Source organism: Artibeus jamaicensis, unplaced genomic scaffold (assembly GCF_021234435.1).
Source record: "Artibeus jamaicensis isolate MK-2021 breed Jamaican fruit bat unplaced genomic scaffold, CSHL_Jam_final contig_519, whole genome shotgun sequence".
NCBI classification, from domain to species: Eukaryota; Metazoa; Chordata; class Mammalia; order Chiroptera; family Phyllostomidae; genus Artibeus; species Artibeus jamaicensis.
Window position 1 is genome coordinate 45,192,937 of NW_026521871.1, and position 24,467 is coordinate 45,217,403.

A 24,467-nucleotide genomic window follows, 5' to 3' on the forward strand; every position below is an offset into this window, starting at 1 on the left:
AAAAGTGGAAATAACCCAAATGTCCAAGCATAAATGAAGGGATAAAAAAATTTTGGTATATACATACAATGGAATATTATTCAGTCTTAAAAAGGAAAGTCCTCACTGATGTGGTTCAGTGGGTTGGGTATCATCCTGCAAACCAAAAGGTCATCAGTTCAATTCCTCGTCAGGGCACCTGCCTGGGCCGCAGGCCTGGTTCTAGGTTGGGGGCGTACAAGAGGCAACCAATAGATATTTCTCTCAAGCACGGATGTTTCTCTCCCTCCCTCTCTCTAAAATAAATAAATACAATCTTTAAAAAAAAAGGAAAGTCTGACACCTGCTAAAACATGGATGAACCTTAAAGACATTACATTAACGGAAATATACTAGATACAAAAGAACAAATATTGTATGCTTCCACTTTTATGAAGCACTGAAGAGTAGTAAAATTCATACAGAGAAAGTAAAACGTGGTTGTTGTGAACGGAGGGGTTGCAGGGAACGGGAAGTTACTGTTTAACGGGAGACAGCTTCTATTTAGTAAAACGAAAAGGCTCTGGAGGTGGATGGGGTGACGACCGCACAAGGACGTGAGTGTGCTCAATGCCACTGAACTAACAGTGCACTTACAACTGGCCGAAATGGTAAATTTTGTGTTGTGTATATTTTACTACAATTAAAAGGGAAAAAATGTGGTCTAAAGACAGGAATTTGGAAGGCAGCTCTAGTTCCCCTGCAGAGTTCACTATTAAAGAGCAAATGAAGAGAGAGAACTCTTTACAGACCTCCAGAGGCAGAGAGGTAGTTCGGGCCTAAAAGCGGGGGAAACCGTATCTACAGTTATTCCAAATGTGTAAAGCTGTGCCAAAACAGTTATAACCAAGATTCAATTCTACCAGAAGGGACAAGACCCGGACCACACCTGTGTATTATGCCTACAGTATAAGCATATACTCTAGGCATATACTGTAGGCTTAAGTAAAGAAATTCCTAGCAAGTGATACACCATTGGCACAAATTCTCTTTGTTAAATAGGGTTATTACTGTTGCAAAACTGATACACAACCATTCAGAAATAAAGACAGAAAGCGAAGAACTTGTTCTCACAATGAACACTTAGGACTACAGAAGGAAAGTGGATTTATTTGTTACTCAAGTTCCAAACTCAAGAACTATCCTGTAAGTCCCATCTATCCTTAATTCTAGCTAAACGATGAACAAACCTAAGCAACTTAAATGAATATATAGTGTGTTCCTAAAAACTAACTTTGGTGGATTTTAAAGGAAAAAATGAGGTGAAATCTTTAACTTCTCAACCCCTTCCCACCCTCTTTATTCTTTTTCTTTTTAAAATGGAATAAGAGCACTGGCAAAGATGGTGCAGCCAAAAAAATTAGTCACCCCTTGAATGTAAATGAAATTTTACCTGACTGCTGGAATCTCCAAATAGCACACACAAATGCGGTACCAACTTGCTGAGGACTAATGGTTGAGCTCCAAAACTAAATATAGGTTGGAAAAAAAAAGAATTTGGTTTTATTCAGATAGTAAACAAAATACCATTATACTTTCCCCTTGTCTGTATTAATAAGACAAACATGGTAGAGAGCACGGGCACACATCATTAAAACATGAAGAATATGAGACACAAGCAAAAAACTAATTCTAAACAATGTTAAATATGCAAACTGGAGTAATCACGACTGACAATGAAAATTGTCAATACAAGATCCAACAGAGCAATGTGTTCAACCAATGGCACTCTTAAACCTGGCAACCTCTCAATCACTCAAGAAAATTTGAACTTTTACTTTAAAATAGTGATTTTTTTAGACTCTGGGTCTCAAATTTGCATTCCAATAAAATATTTATTTATGCTTATTAATTTTTGATGAGGTCATAGGTTGAAAGCAAATGACATAAGAGCCAAAAACCACAAAAGCTGTGCAGACTGAATGCACTTACAAGCTCTAGATGGCAGAAAGGACCATAGAGGAATAAAAGAAAATAAATGAAGGTACAGTTAGAGAAAAGGAAGTAACATTACAGGAAAAGCTGAAAGCTATTATATATTACCTATCTTGCTACACAGAACTTGAAAAAATAATCCAGAAAGAGAACAAAAGTTCCAATTTACAATTTTTTCAGATTGAAGTTCTGAGCCCTGTGGCATCTCTGCTATCAGAACTCTGCATATGGCCACCAGGTTCACTATCTAGTTCCCTGGGAGAGTCCTGTTTAGTCTATGATTTTCACAGCCATGCCCACTGTTCTAGAAAGCCTAGGTGGGGAAATAGCTACAATATCTGGAATACCACTGAGTTAAAAACAGTTCCACACTGGGTCCAGAATGGAAGTAGAGCCTAAATCACATCAACATTTTTCCTATATGAACATCTACTTTGGGTGGCAACTACTAACATACTAAAGAAAAAACACTTCTCATAACTAACAACTTTAAATTAACAACATGAGAGATAAAAGTATGTACACAAAAAGTCAATAAAAGTATAGAATAAAATAAAAACTCTTGTACCAGAGAGCGGTTAATAACTATTTAAAATTTATTTCCATAGCTTTCCTTGAGCTTTGTGAAATGCATACTGCTTTTCTGAGAAAACATGAAAAGCATAAGCAGCTGTTTTCAGTAACTGCACAACTTACATGTTTAAGGTTTCAATAAGACACAGACACACGCCTTCTCGAGATCGGGAATTCTTGTGCTTAAAGCCAGGAGCCAACTGTTCCCAAATGTGCTATTTGAAAGAAAAGTAAACATGTATAACAGAAATTAAATTATTCATGATATAATCTTTTATCTATTCTCAACCTTACCACCAACCTTACTGGTAAATGAATTTTTCCACTAGACTGTTGACTTATACCCAAGTTTTTCTAAGCCAAATTTGCAATGATGTGCAAATTGTGCTCTCACACAATTTTTAATATCTTAATACATTTTTAGTTTTTATTTTTGTATCTTTCACTTTAGTATTATTTTCAGAAAAACTATGCTCAACACCTAAAAACCTTAGAATTACCAAGGACAGAGAATGTGTTCTAAGCTTTAGAAATCTTCAAAAACAATGCTACCATTACAGGACCAGTAGTCCAGTAAGCATTTTAAAAGGTCCAATGTTGCCTAGCAACTACTACAGACTGTCACACAGAACAGGCTGTTTCAACATTTTATGATTCAGGCTTTTCTCCTTTTAAGATTGGACCCAAATACAGAAACATATTTAGGCAAGTCATTTTATTGCTACCCACTGTAATTTGCTTGTGGAAAAAGCATAAATAAACCTATACAAATAATCTAAAACAATTACATGGTTTTGATGTAAGAAGGAATCCAGCTTTATTTTTCCAACTATTTGGCCAATTGTCCCAATCAATTCTTTCTCCACATTTAGAAACACCACCCTTACCATCTACTAAATTCATGTATGCACACAAATACACACACCCCTCTTCCTGGCCTCTCTTCTTTCTGGACTCTATTCAGTTCTGTAATCAGTTCTACTAATACCGCCCCCTCCCCCTTTCTCACTCTGTCAAAATTTCTGGAAGGTAATTTAGAAGTTTAAAAACAAACAAACAAACTTGACTCCGCCCAGTGGCTCAGTTGGTTAGAGCGTCACCACGTACAACAAAAGCTCATGGGTTCGATTCCCAGTCAGGGCCTACACCTAGGTTGTGGGTTCAATCCCGGGTCGGGGCCAGTACAGGAAGCAATTGAATGATATTTCTCACATCATTATCTCTCTCTCTCTCTCTCAAACCAACAAACATATCCTCAGGTGAAGATTAAAAAAAAAATGACTCAGCCAACACCATCTCTGAAACTCCATTCTTATATTTATGTCCGAGGATACATGTACAAGATGTCCCTTACAGTACTGCTTGTAGTAACAGCATGTCAAAAACAAGTTGAAATTTGAACCACTAAACAAGTGTGGAAGGATATCCACCATACTATTAACAAGGACTTTGGTTAAATCTGAGAAAATAGTTCACTTTTGTAATGCAATACTCTGGGTTTTTATAAATCATGTAATATCATAATTTTAATCTGTATTTTAAATAACACAATATCACTGTATATATTTCAAATTATAATATTATTCCACTTAACATGGCATCCATGTTACTCTTTAAATAGAGGATACCCATGGTACTCTTTAAATCTGTATATACATGCCAACTTATTTCTGCTCTTTTCAAACACCTTCACATAAGGGCAAATTTTTTCCACTGTACTTATAAAACAGGTTGCTGCCATAGACTATATGCCTTTTACAATTAGTAATTACCTGTTAAAATAAAAAAAATGTTCTGTCTAGGAGTTGCAGAAATTAATATAATGTTCAGTATTTTTCAAAACAAGCTTTCGCACTAAACATTTTATAATAATGCAAGTAAAGAAAACCATAAAATCCTAAAAATAATACCATCAGTACATTGTCAAATCACTAAAAACTGAGTTAGCTTTTCAAAAACACATTAAAGAGTAGAAAATAAGAAAAAGAAAAGCAAAACACCAAAAAATTAAATATAGAATTCTACACTGTTTTTCAAGTACAGCTGTCTCCATTTCCCACCACCACTCCCGCCACACCCTCCCCCCTCCCACCCTCAGTCCTTTCTCTGTTGTCTTTGTCCGTGGGTCCTTTATACATGCTCCATGATGACCCTAGACATTTTATCTTAAATTTCAACCCTTTAAACCGTTAGCAACAACTCCTTGTTTAAAATTTCAGTTTTCATTTTCCCTGAGGACTGACTTGCTATGATTACCATCTGTCCTACTGATATTTCATCATTAACTAGCAAAATCAAAATTTTAAAATGCAGGCCTACCATGGGCGGTGCTACTTGATCCATTAACTTCAGTATCAGATTTTGAGCTTCATCACGAACCTTGTCTTTGGCATCTCCCATTCTGTCTATTAAAGCTACGATAACTAGAGAATGAGAAAAAAGAATAAATATTTAAAATTCATCTAAATTATAAACTATATTTTACAATAGTACAAACGGCAATTGTTTCCATAAATGAAAAGTTACGAGGTAAGCCAATTGTTCACTTCTTTATTCATGAGTCTAATCAAAAATAACTGAGAAGCAACTTCCAAAAGAATACATACAGTATGACATCCACTTATAATAATAATGTTCAAAAAACAGGCAAAACTAATCATTACTCCATTTAGGGATGTGTACAGTTACCAAGGTCCAGAGACCAGCAAAGGGCATGATTATCGCAGGGGTCAAGACTGTGGCTGCCTCCGATGGAGGGAGGGAGTTTTCATCAGGAAATGCAGGGAGGGCACATCTACGGAACTGGCAGAATTCTGGTTTCTAGACCTGGGCCAAGTCTAGTTTCCAGACTGGTTTTACAATTACTCTTCAACTTGTATATGTTTGCTACTGTATGTAGGACATAGTACCCTGACAAAAACAGCCTAGTTCACTGGAATTGAGGTCTTTCTCTACTAGGCCCAACACTTCAGCACCATTGCACAAAAGGAGGGAGGCAAGGAAGGCTAGAGTCCATTTTTGAAGAAATTTTCATGAAAAAAAGGTTTTTCTAACTATAAATCAACAGAGCAACACAAAGAAATCACATCTATTGTGGGTAAGGGTAGAAAGAACTGGGGGGGGGGTGGCTAGAATTCAGAGGGCACAGGTTCTAAAATGAGCTTATAGGGCAGAAATATCTTACAGTCAAAATTATCTTTCTATAATCCTTTATATTACCGCTACCACTTAGTGAGGTCTGTGACACAGTATTTCATCTCTTTTTGTTTTTATTTCCTTAACCCATAAACATCTGTAGCAGTACTCAATTCAGAAGGTTCCTGACAATTAAAATGCAGTTAAACAACTCAGAGAGTGAAGGGCACTGAGCAAGCACTCTCTCTGACATCTCACCTACTATCCCCCTCGTCCCAATCACAAGGCATGATCCAAAGCAAAGAAATTAAAGTCTTTCGTTTTTCTTTGACATTACAGCTATAGCCTTACTTTCCCTGAGGCCATGGAGGCTGAGTCCTAGTGTAAACAAGGAAAGGAGCTCTGACCACTGGTCTGCTCAGCTGGTTGGAGCATCCTTCTCTACACCAAAAGACTGCCGACCAGTCAGGGCACAAACCTAGGTTGTGGGTCCAATTCTTGGTCAGGTTGTGTACCGTAGGCAACCAATCCATGTATTTCTCCCTACCCTTTACTCTCCCCCTCTAAAATCAATGAATGTACTCTCTGGTGAGGCTTAAAAAAAATTTTTTTTAAAGAATCATGGAGTAAAGAAAAATTCAGTGTAGGGTCAGGTTATTCTGTAAAGCTCCCAGATATTATCTAAAGTAAATCTTTAAAAGAAAAATAAAGGACCACAGAGAAGAGGATAGGATTTCAAAAATAAAGAATAGCACAGCAGAGGCATAAACAAGTTAAGCCGGAACTAACAAGACTGAGCAAGTTTCTGGTTAGCTAGAATGGAGAAGAGTATTTGCTGAAGATCACAAATAAATAATGCTATTGAAATGGAGAAGGGACATACATGTTGAGAGAACTAGAACACCAAAGAGAACAAAAGGAAGTAAATTCTGAAAGCAGAACAGTCCTGGGAGGCAATAAACTAGGATTCTGGTCCCCATATTCCCACTGCCTCACTGTGAACAGTCAGTACATTCAACCCCATCTGGCTCTTGGGACATCTGAAAAAGAAGTGGCATATGTAACACCCAGAATTACTCTCAAGTCTAAATATTGCCTACAACAATTAACAGTAGGGAGCTACTACAGGGCAGGGGTCACAAACATAAACACCTACAGTCAGGGCGGTCTCAGAAGTGCAGAAAATGAACCAGGTCTAAGAAATGCAATATCCCAACCTCGCTGTGTTGTAACTGACATTCTCAGTTATGAGGAGATAGGGGAAATGGGAGAGACTTACGAACTGAAAAGCTCACGATCCAGACAAAAGGGAAGTTACAATATAGCTTCAGTCAATAATTCCACGTGGGAGTGGAAGGTCAGGGCTGCCGTATTGGTCAATTTTTCAAGATAAGCCATAAATATGAATTTTAAGTAAAACCTGCTAATGTTAAATACTGATTCAAAATGTTTTAAGAAAATACACACATAAAACACATTCACAGAGCAAAGTTTTAAATACCTATAATAGGATTTTAAGCAGGTGACTGATACAGTACAAAAATCCTCTTTTCAGAAGATACTCAACAAAGAATGAAGTGAAATGGGGTATTAATTTAAAAAGGAACAGTAGCGCCGCTGGTGTGGTTCGCTTGATTGGAGTGTTCTCCTGTAACCCAAAAGGTCGTAGGTTCAATATCTGGTCAGGGCACATACCTAGGTTGCAGATTCAGTCGCTGGTCTGGGCACCTCCAAGAGGCAACCAATTGATGTTTCTATCTCACATGGATGGTTCTCTCCCTCTTTTCCCTCTCTTAAAATCAATAAAGCATGTCCTTGGGTGAGGATTAAAAAAAAAAAAAACCCTGGCCAAGTAGCTCAATCATTTGGAGTACTGCCCCAATACACAAAGACTGTGGGTCCAATCCCCAGTCAAGGCACAACCAAAGAACACATAAATGGGTGGAGCACAAACAAATTGATGTCTCTCTCAATAATAATTACAACAACAACTACAATGATGTCAGGGAAACTAAGATGCTTCCGCTGAAAGGATAGTCAGACAAATAAAAATAAAGGTGGTAATTGGGCCCTGGCTGGTGTAACTCAGTGGATTGAGCATGGGCTGCGAACCAAAGGGCTGCTGATTTGATTCCCAGTTGGGGCGCATGCATGGGTTGCAGGCCAGATCCCAGGTGGGGGTGTACAAGAAGCAACCACACATTGAGGTTTTGCTCCCTCTCTTTCTTCCTCCCCTCCCCTCTCTCTAAAAATAAATAAATAAAATCTTTTTTAAAAAAGTAGAAATTGACAGAATTTGGTGGCATACAAAAATATGAAGAAAAAAGCTGACCAAAGATAATTTGAACGTGTAATGATACATTATTAAATATTAACTTAATCCGTGAAAGAAATTAACAAACATCTGAGGTTACCCTTAAGTGTTTCTATATAACAAAGAACTAAATCCACTCCAAATCCACTCACCAAAACACTCCAAAGGCACATGAAGGTCACTCAGGTTTAGAAAGCAGGTCAGAGCCAGCTGTGTAACCCTAACTACTACACAAAGAAGAGCACTGTACTGGTATAATGCTCTTCTTTACAAACACACTGTGAGTAAGTGCTTCTAGAAGTACAGCTGGTAACCCAAGAGCAGTCTACGAACTTTTGGTGGTAAAAAAAACCTGAGAGTGTTTATATAGCACAGTTTTTTAAACAATCTGACCATAGTAATTTTATGTTTGTTAAATCTAATAATAAAAACTCAGGTCTCCTATTTTTTTCATTTCATTTTGCTGTAACTTATTTTTACTGCATTTTACAAAATATTGGTCTGCAACACACCAGCAATGAAAAAACTAGTCCTTCACTAGTCCTTTCACAGATAGTTTGAAAAGTGGTGCTGTAAATTATATTATACATTTTAATGTTACAAAAAGTAAAAATATAGTAAAATCTTTGAAAATAAAAAGTACAAATTTATTAGCATTATATTTAGTAAGTTTCTTTTCTTTCTTTGTCTTGAGGTAACTTTTAATTATATTAAATCTTAATATAATTATCTATTTGAATATGCTTAAAATATTTTATGACTGGGTAAATTTTAATGCTAAGTAGATCTCCAAGTTCCACAAAATTACATTTTTCAGTTTATAGAGAATTAATGCTGTTAAACAAAAACTATGAGAAAATATCTGTATGTCAAAATCTGTAGTAATTTTACTTATTTATTTTTATCCTCACCTGAGGACATGCCTACAATCTTTAAAGAGAGGGAAAGGAGGGCGGGACAGAGGGAGAAACACTGATGTGAGAGAGAAATAATGGTTGCCTCTTGCACCTGCCCCAACCAGGGATTGAACTCACAACCTAAGCATGTGCCCCGATCGGGAATCAAACCTGCCACCTTCTGGTTTACAGGACAATGTTCCAACCAACTGAACCACACTAGTCAGGACTACAATACTTTTTTTTTTTTTTTAATTTTTAAAGAATTTATTATTTATTCATTTTCAGAGAAGGGAAGGGAAAGGAAGAGAAATAATGACGTGAGAGAGAAATGAGAAAAAGAGGGAGGGAAATATCAATGTAAGAGAGAAGCATCCATCAGTCACTTCTGGTAAGTGCCCCACCCAGGGACTGAATCCACAATCCCGGCATACGCCCTGACCAGAAATCAAACTGAAGACCTTCTGCTCTGCAGGACGGTGTCCAACCAAGTGAGACACAATGGTCAGGGCTGCCATAATTTTTAAATAAACAAAGTTAACTTACCCATTGCTACATAGGACTTAAATCGTGTTGATAATCTGTCCACAAAGGCACTTAAAATTTCCAATCCCATTAATGATACCTGGAGAATAAAAAAAAATTTAATATTAATTACTTATATATACTTTAATAGCAGTTTATTACTGCTGACATACAAAGACATTCATATAACGCATTATCAAGTTTTTTAAATTATAAAAAGACTGAAGTTGTCAGGGGTGGATAGTCATGAGATTAGGGTACCCTACTCTCAAATGGTTTAATAATAATAATAGCAATGTATAAATATACAGGAAGATAGTGATAAAGCATATTTGGCAAAATGTTAGTAATTGGTAAATTAGGTGAAGGGTACATAGTTCACCTGTAGCTTTCCTGTAATGTTGAAATGCTTCCAACATAAAACAGTTAAAAATTAAGAGATCTTTAATTACAGAGAAATTCCAGCTTCTGTCTAGGAAGAAGAAACTGGAAAAAATATCACGTCCACTGTAACAAGAGAAAGCCAAACAATCCATAAAACCGTAATTATTTTTGAATCCATTAGGAAGCTTAGGCTGTAGAACAATCAACTAGACTGAAATCTGAGGAAAGACAGATGCCCCCCAGGAGAGATGGGACAGAAGCAGTAAGTCACACGTGGCAGAGGACAGAAAAAAGAATGAAGCAGCTGTACAAGTGGATAAGACGAATTCAGCTACATTTAACTCATTGTAATAGCTGAGTGCGGGCCAGCATTAAAACACAGAAACCCTGGTGGCCACAGACACAAGGAGAGTTCACACCCACTTGCAGGCTCTTTCTCCACGAACTTCTAGTGGACATTCATAATTAAGAGTGAAGACAGGGCAGGAGATAGGAAAAAGTGTATCTCGGTGGCACCAGTCTCGCAGGAAGGGAGAAGCAAACTTTGCGAGTAGGACACAAACCTTCCCCATACCCTTGCCCTAAAAGAAACTAAAGTTGAAGCTACTGAGGGAAAGACAAACACTGTTGCCCCCAAAACACAGATTAAAAACTCAAAACTACTGAGTAAAAAGGTAGGGGGAACCTCTCTTCCTCAGAGGGAGGAGCAGAAAACCATCCTGGGCTCAGATGATTCCAGGTCTGCATTTGAGGAGGGGCAGGATCTCCAATGAAGCCTCACCCCCAAGACTAACTCAATGACCTGTATACTTTAAATACGTGAATCCTATCAATGAGTTGTTTAAAAATATAACTGAAAATACAGAAATAGACTCACACATAAAATTTAACAGATGATAAAAGCAGTATCTCAAATCAGCAGGCAAAACACACATTTATTAAGCTCTCACTTAGGAATCTATCTCTGAGGTGTATCAGCAAATTATGAAAAAACATGCAAAGATTACACACTGCAAGTCTCTGGAAACTATTCAAAAGTTCACCAATATGGGACAGATTCAATAAATAAGGTACATCCACACTATAGGTATGGTAACATTTGAAAATGAGGATTATCCTAACTCTGGTATTAAAATGACCTTCACGATATATTGTTAAGTACAAGGAGCAAGCTGGGGAAATGTATGTATGTATTTTTAAAAAGGACTGCAAATAAGTATAAATGGTTATAAATGTTTATTTAAAAAAAAGAGCCCTAACTGGTATAGCTCAGTGGGTTGGGCATTTTCCCACAAACTGAAAGGTCACTAGTTTGATTCCCAGTCAGGGTACATGCCTGGGCTGCAGGCCAGGTCCCCAGTAGGGGGCGTGTGAGAGGCAACTGTGCACTGATGTTTCTCTCCCTCTCTTTCCCCTTCCCTTCCCTTTTTTCTCCCCTCCCTTTCCCTCTCTCTAAAAATAAATAAATAAAATCTTTTAAAAATCTACGTAGAAGTAGTAAAACCTTAGTTGTGAATATGATTTGGAGTATCATGTGTTTTTCTTTAAAATTAAAATAAATTTTTTCCCACGCATTGGGAAAAAAAATCTATAAACAATGAACTAACATTGAGTTCCACTAACACCCACACTGTATTGCCTACATACCATTTCTAACTAAAAGGAACAAGAGCTTCTTGGAGAAGTGGCTAATTCTAGGGCAGGAGACGAAACACAACATTCTGTGATATCAGGTAGCAGAAACAGTATCAAAGATTACCAGGGCTATGTCAAGATTGGACAGTTTTATTACCAATAAGGATAATAACTGCAATGTCTTGAAATGTATTGTATATGTTTGAATACAAGAGTTCATAATGATAACAAAAATAATTTGTTCAACATTGGAGGATACTAAAAGACAACCTTATTCTTTTCATAATTAGTAAACAAAGGGAAAACAAAGATACGAACTCTGCCTGCCTTTCCATATAAACTATATCACTGAGTAACCAAATCGTAGTAAATGAGAGAAGTTTCTCTTTATGAAAGTATTCCAGCTAATAAATGAAGGCATGACAATAAGAATATCATTTTGTATGCTAATGAATTGAGAGATCTAAACATTGAATGTTTAGATCATGATGTTAGAATGGCTGTGCCTTCCTAATGTTATGTGCCTCTTAATGGAAGAACACTACTTATTAAGAAATCTTTTTCTTTTTAAATTTATTGTAGAGAGAAAAGGAGGGAGGGAGGAAAAGCAGGGGAGAGGGGGGAGAGAGAAAAATCACTTTGTTGTTCCACTTAATTATGCATTCATTGGTTGATTCTTACATGTGCCCTGACCAGGGAACAAATCAGCAACCTTGGCATATAGAGAATGCGCTCTAACCAAGCGACCTACTACCTACGGGGCCAGAGCCTAAGAAATCTTGCAAAAAAGAGACAGAGAGAGACAGGGAGAAGCTGAATGATAAAGCTTTAGATCTGATTACCAATTTATAGGAAATACACAGGGAACAAATATCACAGAAATAAAATCACTAAAATCCAGAAGCAGGCCACATATAAAATCCAAAAATTTTAAAAAAGAGATACTGAAGGAGAGACTGACTCAAAGAAACCAAACATGTTAAGTGAGGAAGGCAGAATAATCACCTCCCAAAGGTGTTCACATCCGATCCCACCTTTCAGGACCCATGACTATGTTGCCTTGCATGGCAAAACAACTTAAGAAATATGGCTACATTGAAGATCTTCAAGTGGAGAAATTACCATGGATTATCCTGGACCCAATGTTATCACAAGAGCCCTTCCAGGAGGAAGATGTGAGAGTCTGAGCAGGTGTGATGATGGAAACGACCATCAGAGAGAAAGGTATGAAAATACTACACTGTTGGCTTTTACAAGGACAGAGAAGTCCATAAGCTAAGAAATGCAGACGGTTTCCAGAAGATGGAAAATTTGCTCCTGAAGTCTCCAGAAAGAATATAATGCTAATGCAATCTGGGTTATTATCCTAGTAAACCCATTTTCCACTTCTGTTTTTGTTTTAAACTACTAAGTGTATGGTAATCTGTTACAGCAGCAATAGGGAACTAATATACATATTAACAAAATCACATGGTATGAACACTATTTGGATCCTGATTTTTCTTAATATAACTGATTTTAAAATTTGCATGATATTTTACAACATTGAAAATGTGAGCCCTGGATATTTAATATCAAGAATTTATTTACATATAATAATGGTGTTGAGATTATATTAATAATTTTGTTATTTTATTTTACTTATTTATTTTTAGAGAGAGGGGAAGTGAGGGATAGAGAGAGAGAGAGAAACATCGATGTGTGGTTGCCTCTCATGCAGCCCCTACTGGGAACCTGGCCTGCAACCCAGACATGTCCTCTGACCAGGTACTGAGCTGGTGACCTTTGCAAACTGGCACTCAATCCACTGGGCCACACCAGCCAAGGCAATAATTTTGTTTTTAAAGAGCACTTATCTCTGAGACACTAACTAGAAAGACTTGTGGATAAACAATATATCTGTGATTGGTGACAAAGTAATGGGGCAGGATTAACCACAGAAGGTGAATTTATTTTATTCTGTCTACCTTTACATATGTTCAAAATTCTCCATGAAGTTTTTAAAAAAATGATAGTAAACATGATTCCTAGAATATACCCTTAAAACCCAGGAACAGTTCAAGGAGGCCCATGCTCTTTTATGCAGTCTCATCCTAAGAGTCCCAGCCAATGTGCCAAATCAAGCAAAACTAAAGGACTGAAAAGAAGCAAAACTGCCGTTATTGTCTGATATTATTATACGTACAGAAAACCTAAAAGATTCCTCAAACTGCAAGAAAAACATTTTAAATTACATAACAAGTAGGCTGACCATTAAAAAAATCAATATATAAAATACCATTTGATTTCTAATATCAGAAAACAACTTTAAAAAGGACACATCACATTAACAATACTCTCAGGCAGTATAAGTTACCTATGGGAAAAATCCTTTAAAAATGTGCACGACACCTATTTGGAAAAAAATAATGAAACATTAATGAAAGACACTAGAGCCTAAACAATTTTTATGGGTAAAAATAAATCAGTATTATAAAGATATCAAGTTTTCCTCCAAAAAGTTGATATTCAATGTAATTCCAATAAAGAGTCCCAATTTTTGTTTTTGGTACAACTTGACTATTTCTAAAATTCACATGGGTTAATAAATAAAGACCCACTAACAGTCAACACATTCCTAAAGAATATAGTGGATAAATTTGGTAGAGCAAATCAAAATTTACCAAGGAGCTACTAGTAACTCTCCTGAATTTCCATTTGGACATCCTTGAATTTATCCTGCATTTTGGCTAAAAGTCCCTTAAGTAGAGTATTAAAATCCCCTGGAAAGAAGAAAGGAAACAACTAGGGCAATAATCTACTTTGCTCCTCAGCACTTCTTTAGGAACTCAGGAGGCCTCCATTCAGATCCTTTAAAATATAAAAGCAAAAATAATGTATTTTCTAAGAGGTATATGTAAAATATAAAAGTAAAAACATAAGGATATATTATATAATACAAAATATTAAAATATAAAATAATAATGTATTTTGGATAGGTAAAATATGGAAACTCTAAAAGGTAAAATTTAGGCTTAAATTTTAGGTTGTTTTAAGTCATAAAACTAAAATTTTAAAAAATTTATGAAACATTAATAACCCTGAGAAGTCCCAGAATATTTTCCCATTCTTTTTCTCTCTGTTTTCACGTCTGGATCACAGTTGAATATATGTGAATAATCTGATGTCAACTAACTACAGAGTTTCAATTCAATAGAATATACAGTCTTCCAAATAGTTTAGATCAGAAATGTTGTCAAGCAACAATGGTGCTAAGTAACCGCCCGCAATAGTAATGACTAACCCCCAATTTAAGAATCACAGCCAAGCCCTGTCCAATGTAGCTCAATCTGGATAGAGTACCAGATTATGAAACCGAAGTGTCACTGGTTCAATTCCCAGTCAGGGCACAGGTCTGGTTGCAGGCCAGGTCACCTGTGGGGAATGTGCAATAGGCAACCACACACATTGATGTTTCTCTCCTTCTCTTTCCACTTCCCTTCCCCCCCATCTAAAAATAAAATAAAATCTTTAAAAAAAGAATCACAGCTAAAAAACTTTCCATGTAAAAGTGAGACAGCCCAACAATAAGAGTTCTTGAAATTGAGGAAGGGCAGAAGGTTAATTCATAATCATAGATGTTTTCTATTGTAGAGCGACAACAAAAAAGGTGTGTACTGGTCATAATAAGCATACTCCTGTGAATGCTTCTCTCACAGTACATTTCTTCCCCACAAATTAACTCAGCATCTAAGAAAATGAGTGGAAAGAATGGGATAGAATAATTGCCAAGTGGACATGGATGCCCAGACCAAATGAGTAAAACTTGACGGATTACACATTTTGAAAATCTGAAAGAAAATACCAGGTTATTTTCACATAAATACATAAATAGTAAAACTATTTTCCTCTAAAAAGGAGGGAAACAAATGACTTAAAATTAAAGATACTGATTAATTTCTAGGTGGAGTTAGGGGGATGAGACAGGGAAGTATAACCCACAATTACCACTTCCAGACTCGTACCCAAGAACAATTACTCCCAACTAGGGTGTGCCGTGGAGCAACAGTATAGTACAACACAAAATATTATTCCCTAGAGTTGTACAGCCCAAAGGTACATGGCTGTACCTGGCAGCCTTGCTGCCAGCTATTCAAGTAAATGCAAACCCTTTCTGAAGAAGTTATCAGAGCCTAGAAATCTCTTTTCTTTTGCATGGTTTTAGTATAGAAGTTTTCCAGGAATGCGGCCAGGAGGTAAATCAAAGGACAAGTGTGCTTTACTTTATTCATTCAACAAATATTGAGAACCTGCTATGGGTATAAATCTGGAAGGTGGGTACATAAGTAATGGGAATCTTAAGAAATTCCAATGCCTCCAATTTTCTCAGTGAAGTAAGAAGCAGGGTCATCAGCCAACATTGACAACAGAAGAAGAGACATTGATAGATCTGTGAGGAGAGGAAGAGATGTAAAATAGTTGCCTGAGTGAATGAATGAACTAAGAAAACACAGCATACTTTATCTGCCAAGCCACATTAAAGGCCCACTGGGACATCAGGATTTTAAAATGAACCAGTTACAGGTTTTGTGTTTTTCTCCATCCTCCTGCAGCTGCACTGCTGCAGGTACGGGGTAGACAGAGTTGGAGTAACCAGGAACGCATTTTATCAAATGAGGACCATAAAAAAGCAAGAGCGAGAAGAAGGGAATTGAGAGTGAATGTTAAGGGTGTGACTGACAAGGATATCGAGCTCAAATAAGAGGACAGTTAAAAGCGAAATAGACTGGATATCAGGTGGAGTAGTCAAATTCTTTAAGTTGGTGTACTCAAAGAAATAAGGTTCAGAACTGAAAGCTCCAGAATTATCGCAACCACCAACGGTGATGCTGCTGGGGAAGTCTGAGCCACCAGCAACCTCACTCTACAGCGTCTGCGCTGGCGGCAGTGGGCAGCTTTCACGGCAATGATGTGCACTGGTGCCGTCACCTGTGTCTTCTAGGGGGTCAGGGTGGCACACTTTCATACTGAAATATATTTTAGCTCATTAAATGATGTGTAATTTACCTTTTTTGTACAGTTAGGACATTATTGGGATTTTTAAGATTACATTTATTGGGTATTATCTCTAAAATTTACTTCCTGACTGTAAAAAGAGGCATTAAAAGAGGGCCGTGAATCTGACAGGGGTCAGAATAACTGCCCAAGACAAACTCATGCACATATGTAAGTTGACAAGGCAAAAAGACAATGTTAATAGTAAAAAATTAAAACTTGGATGTTCTCAGATGACAGGTAAAAGGAATAGGTAAGATCACTTTTTAAAAAAATGATGTATTTGGCCCTGGCTGGTATAGCCCAGTGGATTGAGCGTGGGCCTGTGAACCAAAGGGTCACTGGTTCGATTCCCAGTCAGGGCACATGCAGGGGCTGCAGGCCAGGTTCCCAGTAGGGGATGCAAGAGAGGCAACCATACACTGATGTTTCTTTCCCTCTCTTTCTCCCTCCCTTCCCTTCTCTTTAAAAATAAATAAAATCTTTTTAAGAAAAAAGGGAGATCGTAAGAAATCATATAGCTGGACCTACAGCTGCATTGCGTATCAGGGAATGCGCAATGGTGCGGAATTCTAAGTGTATACAATAAGGATGAACAACTTCTGCCAAAACATACAGTTCCCATAATCCCAAAAAATTTATGCCAAAATATGGCTTTAAGGTGTAAAAATTTAGGAAAGTATGTAATTGAAAAAGTTTCGAAATATCATAATTTACAGTAGAAAGTTAATGATAGCCTTCAGGTATTGCTCTAAATCAGAATACTTACTATAGAAAATCATTCAAAGTTTAAAAACACAGAACATTACTTTTTAGTGTGCTTCAAAATGTCAAGGTTCGGATGTTTGGATATGCAAAATTACTCAGAATATATAATTTATATTGATATTTGAAATATTTTGAGAAGGAAAGATAAAATTGATTCCAGTCTCACATAAAAAATGATATATTTTAAGAAATTAATGGTTTATAAAAAATACAATCATGGTGATGCCGACACTGGAAAAGTACCATCCTTCAAAAGTCAAAAGGATTCGGAAAAAAAGACTTGAAATCCTAGCACATTACCTACCCCAGCACTAAATAGTTATAATAGAAATGCTATTTATTATTTTCTCAATTTTTTTATAATCAACTTACAGTTATAGTTGCAGATATACGACATGAGAAGCTGAAAGCAGAGCTGACAAATGATAGGATGCTGAAGAGGTTTACGAAAGGACAGAACAGGAAAAAGCAGGAAGACGGTAACCTACCCTGGCTGGTGCAGCTCAGTGGATTAAGCGTGGGCTGTGAACCAAAGGGTCGCCAGTTCGATCCCCAGTTAGGGCACATGCCTGGGTTGCAGTTCAGGTCCCCAGTGGGGGAGAGCAAGAGGCAACCATGCATCAATGTTTCTCTAACTCTCTCCTTCCCTTCCCCTCTGTCTAAAAATAAATAAAATCTTAAAAAAAAGACCCTAATCTCCCTAGGTTCAAGTACTCCTCCAACAATTTACCAGGTCTATGACCTAAAGCAAAATACACTTTTCTACAAAATGAGGAAAATAACAGCACCAACTTTCTAAGGCCATCTTAAAGAGTAAAATGAGCTAATGCAAATAAACCACATTGAGACAGTGCTTGATACTAAGTACTCTTTAAATGGTGATATTTATGATATTTATTTGTATTTTATAAAGACATTTTATTGTCATAACAAAGTGCCTTTTAAAATTTGGGGACTCCTGAAATCATAGGACTGTCTTTAGCAAAAGTTAAATGCCAGAGTATATCATATATACCTGTTTCCATACTTTTCATCTTCAAGTCTGATCTCTCCACTGAACTTGACCCCAACTGCCTGTTTAAATCTCAACTTGGATGTTAAACAATCCTCTAACATAGTCAAACCAAACATTTTACTTACTCCGTCCAACTTATTCTCTCAATCTTCATTTCAATAAACAGCACCCTCTATTGGTGCCCAAGCAAAGCAATTATCCTTAACTCCTCTCTCAACCCTCATACTCATTCCAACGGAAGGTCCTGCTGGCTGTGCCTCCAATGTGTACCCCAAATCAGCCACTTCTCAGTATTGCTGATGTGACCAAACCAGCCTCAGCCACCATCATCTCCCTGCTGCTACTGTTGCTCCTTTACAGAGACCACACTTCTCAAAAAATTCTTCCCTCTACATACAACTCTCCAATGATTTAGAAGAAAATCCTGTAAGTCTCTTTCCACCTGCCTCCCCAACTTCATCTTTCTTAACATCTCACTCACTTGTTAAACTCTAGCCACGCTAGCCTTCTTTATGTTCAACAAAACTACAGCCTCTGTATTTTCAGTTTCCTCTGCCTAAATCTTTCTTCACTCCTTTATTTCTTTCACATTTATAGTCAAATTTCCCCTCACTTCCTTGACCACACAAAATAGTCTCACAGCACCCTCATCCTTTCAGAAGCACTTGTTACCTGAAACTATCCATTTTGTATACCCATCCACCTTCCTCTTTCTCATAGGACCTCCACGACCCACCCACCGCAGGGATCCCACTCTCCAATCTCAGTTAAATCACCATCTCTTGAGGTCTTCAGAGACCAGCTATTTGCAATTCAAACACCTGCATTCTGCCCAACACTCCCCCCTACCTATCCCCTTCTGTTTTCCCTCAAAGTAAATATCACCATCTAATATGCAGATTTTAGTTCTTTACCTTGTTTATACTCTCCCCACTAAAATCTAAATCCATAAAGGCAAAGGTTTCAGTCATTCTGTTTCTATTGTGTCGGAAGTGTCTAGAAGAGTGCATTCCTGTGCATGGTAGGTCCTCAATAAATACTGAGGCTGAATGAATGAATTTTGCTCATCTTGTTCACTACGGGATCATCATTATAGAGAACAATACCCAGGATATAGTACAGTCCCTCAAATTCATTGAAACAATGACAGTTCTTAAGACACAAATCTGAGGTGCTAGCAAATTCAAAGAAAAATTATATTTTGTTCAGCATAATTTAAAATGTAAGTACAACTGTCTGTGTGTAGTTCAAAAAAAATTCTGATATACTTTTTCCAAGAGTTAAATATTTTCTTGTATCTTAAGTAAAAAAGATGATGATCTAGTTTGGTAACTAAGTTTATAAAACAAAACAAAACAAAAAAGCAATTCAAATATCTTCTAACAATATCAGAAAAACTTCCATACAGCATTCCACGGAAAGGAGAGAGAGCACAGAGCTGATGAATTAAGGGTCTCTGAGTAGGCAAGAGGGTATAGGATCTAACATGCATGTGGAGGGATCGGTGTAAGAAAGACAAACATTTGCTGTATAACTGAGAAGCAGAATATATGGGCATCTACAAGGAAGTGTGTAGATAAGGTTGTACGAGCCTATGGCAGTTCTCTTCTGATTGCTGTCATCGTCTCAAACTATAGTATCTACCAAGGAGCATGGGGAGAATGTGTAACAAAAAGATGAGAATTCAGGTCAAATCTGATGCAGTGTACTGATGGATTCTAACTCTTAAGGGCCAGTTAAAGGAAAAACACAACATTTGAGTGAAGTGGTGCATAGAAGCTTAAAGAAACATTGGGATTCTATGGTATTACAGAAGGCAAGAGTGTTTCAAGAGATGGGACTGCTCAACTGCCATTCACTGATGGCACATCTGAAGAGTGACATGGCCCATAGCCAGCACTTGCAAAGGGGAGTAAGCACTATTGTTGGATAGGACAGTTCTAAATATTATTACTAGATGTGGTTCTTGCTAAGTGTGAAAATGTAGCATAGTATTTTACAGAAGCAGCTGTAAACAGGATGAGTTTGACAGGGATGAATGCAGCTGCAAAGAAGAAATCAACATGTAGATGACCAAAGAAGAGTCTATAAGCAATGGCTAAGCCTCCCTTTGGATAGGCTGAGCTTTGGATATGAATCCCCTGTACTTGCTGCAAGTAAAGACTGGTGACACCCACGTCTCGTCTGTGAATTGAGTCGCAGTTCCCAAACATTACCAAAGAGCTAACTTTCCACAACAGCCAATGCAGCAACATAAAATCAACTATCGTAGTGTTTATACGCCCTTCTTACAGTGTTAGAAAATTTTACTTGCTTCTTCCAAAGAAATAAGAATGATCCCCAAACAGTAATGATATATTATTAGTAACTTCTCTCAATTTTTAAAAAATGAGATAGTATGCAATGAACATCAAGGTAGTAATTTTCAAACTATTATCCTGTAAAAGTCAATCCTTTTCAAAACTCACATAAATCTCACTATAAAATCTTCATAACAACTCTAGAGTATGCATTTCTTCTTGATGAGGACAGTTTTCAAAGTACAGCCTATTCGCTAGGCTATACCACGTATTACTAAGAAGAATCACTTCAGTTCTGTCCATTCATGGCAGGTTTGGCCAGCATTTTAAAGCAACACTGCCACCAGAAGACTAGAAAGAAAAGTAACTGCTAAACACTACAGTACAGGCTAATTACAGAACATTTACCTGGCCTCCCAACGCGGCTACATTACAACCTGCCTACTACCAGCTCATCAGAAACACTCATTCCTTCCTTTTATTTATTTACCTATCTATTTATTTATTTACTTATCTGCATCAGCTAATCTGATAGGACAGTTTCAAATCCGAGTCCGTCCTCAACTGCGTCAAAACGAGATGACAGAGCATTCAATTCCTCTCCGTCGATATTAAATAAAAAGCAATTAAGTAATGCCCTAGGGTCAGCATCTTTTTATTAGATTTAACAGTACCTGATTAAGCTCTAAAAGGACCTTAGAGGGGAAGAGCACAACCTCCCAGACACAAAAATTATAAAAGAAAAAAGAAACAGGAGATGAAGGACAAAACTCACTTATTAAAGACTAACCCGACATCTCCTTTTAGAAGCTGTATTTTAATGTCCTATGTCTTGGTCTAGGTAGTGTTTACATAGGGATGCACAAATGCAAAAAGTCTTCGTGCCCTTTACGTATGTAAATAACTACTGTTTTTTTAAAAAAGTAATGATTAAACACTGTGTCCGAATGCCAATAAAGCAGGACCGTGTCAGGGAATGGCTAAATTTGTCATTGTTCACAACGGCTTAAAAAACTTGGTCGTGGTGGGAAGTACCTCCCCTTCACCCGCGCGCCCGCAGAGGCAGGCTCGCCAGAGGACCCGCGCGTCCAGGGGTCTCCCCTTTACTGCGTGGCCCCGAGGAACCAGGCGCTCAACGGAGACTCGCCAGGCCGACCCGCACGTCCGGATTAAAGGGCTGGCCGGGGAGGGCGTGCCCGGCCCATCCGCGCCGCCTCCGCTTACCCGGTAGTTGCTCGAGCCCACCCAGCCGGTGAGTGCGTCGATTGTCTTGCCCAGGCGGCCCAAGTCCTCCTCCAAGTCCGGGACGGCGCCGGGGGCGCCGAGGTACAGCAGCAGCTCCTGGCCGACCTGCAGACGGCTGCCGACGTCCTTCTGCTGCACTTGGGCGCTGAAATACTCCATGCTGCGGGGCTCCATGGTCGCGGCCGCCCGCTCGCCCGCCTGCCCGAGAGGGGCCAACTTTCGCCGAGAGCCGCCCAGCCTCCAGTGCCGGTCCCTGCAGGAACGGGCGCGACACGCTGGGTCCGGCCGCGGCGCAGCTAGCTGGGCGCGGCGGGCGGCGGGAGCAGCGCCAGACGCCTGGCGGCCCCCAAACTAGTCAAACTCGGCGCCCCCCGGCACCCAGCCCGCTTCAGAGGCCGCGGCCGTCGGCGACGTCAGCACGCGCGTGACGTCAGCGCGAAGTCGGCGAGCGCCCGCCTGCTGGGAGTGAAGCTCAGGGGCGGTAGTGGCGGTGGCGGCAGTGGCCAATACGGAAAGCGTTGGGGGGACCCGGAGTGGGACTCGGGGGGAGGGCAGTGGGTAGCTTCGGTTGGCAGACCTTGGAGCCTGACCCTCCTCAGCCACGGGTGTCACAGCCCCTTGTTTCGCTCGGCGAAATACAGAACGTTTCCCAGTTTTCCTTCGCTTAAAATTAATACTTGGGAAGGTATCTGGTATTTGGAATCTGCCTTCCCCAGTCCCGTGTTTTCGACCAGGTAGGACAATACTCCTTCATTAAAACAAAAAAATCATGACCCTTGTTTCCAGCCACCACCATTCCTGGTTGGGTGACCGTATAATGCTTTTTTTTTTTTTTTAATTGTACTTAAGTTTCCAGAGAGTAGAATGCACAGATTTTGAATATGCAGTCCATGAGTTTGGGCAAACGTAGTCACCAGCGTAACCACCACCCCAACCAAGAACATTTCCACACTCCAGGAACTTTCCGGGCAATAACCACTGCCCCCGCCCCTCCCCCCCCAGGCAGTTCTAATCTGATTCCTAATCACCTTAGCGCAATTTCCCCCGTTTTTTCACATCACATAACCTAATACAGTCTGTACTCTTCGAGTCAGGCTTCTCAGTTTAGCGTTTCGAGATTCATTCCCGTGCTGTCGGTGTTAGTCGTCCCTTTTTGTTGCTATTAGCCCTTGTATGGAAACACCACAATTGTCGACTTACCTGTTTACAGACATTTGCATTGTCTCCAGTTTTTTTTTTATATTTATGAATAAAGCTGCATGAATGTTTAAGTCATTGTGTGAACAGTTGTGTTTATTTCTCTTGAATAAATACCAAGGACCCTGGAGGAGCTAAAAAATAATAACACTTTGCCTTCCACCTTCTAACTTCTCCTAGCTGGGCTAATAAATGAACAGACAGATTAGCAGGAGAAAAACAATTTTAATACATGGGCACATGGAATTAACATAAGCACGAAAATTCCAAAGATAGGTAAAATTTGGTATATATGTTATTTTGGAAAAGGGTAAGGGAGATCTTAGATTTCAAAAGTGAGAATGAGCCATTTGCAGGTGACGAAAAGCAAAATACAAGGCAGGTAAAATTTTGCTAGGTAGCCCAGGAAAAAATGAGACACTGGGACAGGATCAAGTACACAGGCTCCTGCTTGACACCCTCCCATCTACTCGACTCAATTCAGATTGAGCTGAGGTTAAGATTTCTTTCCTGGAGCAAGTTTTTACACGTGAATCTCTTTGGCAGGAAAGTGAGGGAGAGTCAAATATTCTGAGTCTTTTCTGAATAGCCAGCTTAAAAATCAGCCCTGGCTGGTGTAGCTCACTAGATTGAGCGCAGGCCTGTGAACCAGACAACGCGGTTCGATTCCCAGTCATGCCTGGGTTGCAGGCGGGTTCCCTGCAGGTCAGTTCCCAGCAGGGGAGGCACGAAAAGCAACCATGCATTGATGTTTCTCTCCCTCTCTCCTTCCCCTCTAAAGATAAATAAATAAAATCTTAAAAAAATCAATATCCCAAACGCCAAAACTTTTGTTCCCTTCAACTGGGAATTACTAGTTGTTATAACTGTATGTTTAACTTTAGAAGAAGCTGCCATATTACACTCCCACCAGCGGTGCTTGAGAGGTCCAATTGTTCCACATATTCCACAATATTTAGTCTGGTAGGGGATATTAGTTTTAGTCATTTTAGTGGGTTTAAAGTGGTCTATAATACATTCTAAATGCACACTGTATTTATGTTCCTGCCAATTATTTCCAACCACAATTTAATAATTATCTGTACAATATCTGTCTCTTCCGCTATGTAGAAAGCTCCATGATCATTCGTTTTCCCTCCGATGGTGCTTGGCAAATATGAGCGCCCAATCAATTTAAGTTGAACGAGTGAATGAAATTGACACTGGAAATATTCACAGTAACAAAATAATAATGGCCATAAGAAGACATTCCAAATTCAAATAAACCTGTTTTCTGTTTATTCTGAGGGTTTTTAATTTTTTTTCTGTGTTTCACATTGTATTGTGCTGTAAAGTTTCTTCTATCTGTGACTCACTGTAATTTCCCTGAGCTGGACCTCAAGCCAGTAAACTGTTCTTACTATGCCTTGTGTGTCTAAGTTCAGTACATACAGGGTGGCAGAAGAATATAAAGAAAGGGCCCTGCCCACAAAATGTTTCCACCACAATTGCCA

At 38.6% G+C, this 24,467-nt stretch overlaps 1 protein-coding gene across 12 annotated transcripts in view; it reads right to left on the minus strand.

Annotated features, from left to right (window-relative positions):
* The window catches only part of CLASP2 (cytoplasmic linker associated protein 2), a 158,989-nt gene extending 136,795 nt beyond the window's left edge, over positions 1-22,194 (minus strand). For 8 of the 12 annotated variants that reach the window (XM_053669050.1, XM_053669048.1, XM_053669053.1 and 5 more), the window contains exons 1-5: positions 21,757-22,193; positions 9,418-9,496; positions 4,846-4,949; positions 2,650-2,741; positions 1,412-1,487 (exon numbers count right to left, since the gene is read on the minus strand). In XM_053669050.1, the coding sequence (XP_053525025.1) occupies positions 1,412-1,487; positions 2,650-2,741; positions 4,846-4,949; positions 9,418-9,496; positions 21,757-21,951 (546 nt within the window). In that variant the 5' untranslated portion in view covers positions 21,952-22,193. Of the gene's footprint in view, positions 1-1,411; positions 1,488-2,649; positions 2,742-4,845; positions 4,950-9,417; positions 9,497-21,756 lie in introns of all 12 variants that reach the window. The other 4 variants (XM_053669057.1, XM_053669058.1, XM_053669056.1 and 1 more) reach the window with 2 other exon arrangements.
* Between the last annotated feature and the right edge of the window lie 2,273 nt (positions 22,195-24,467).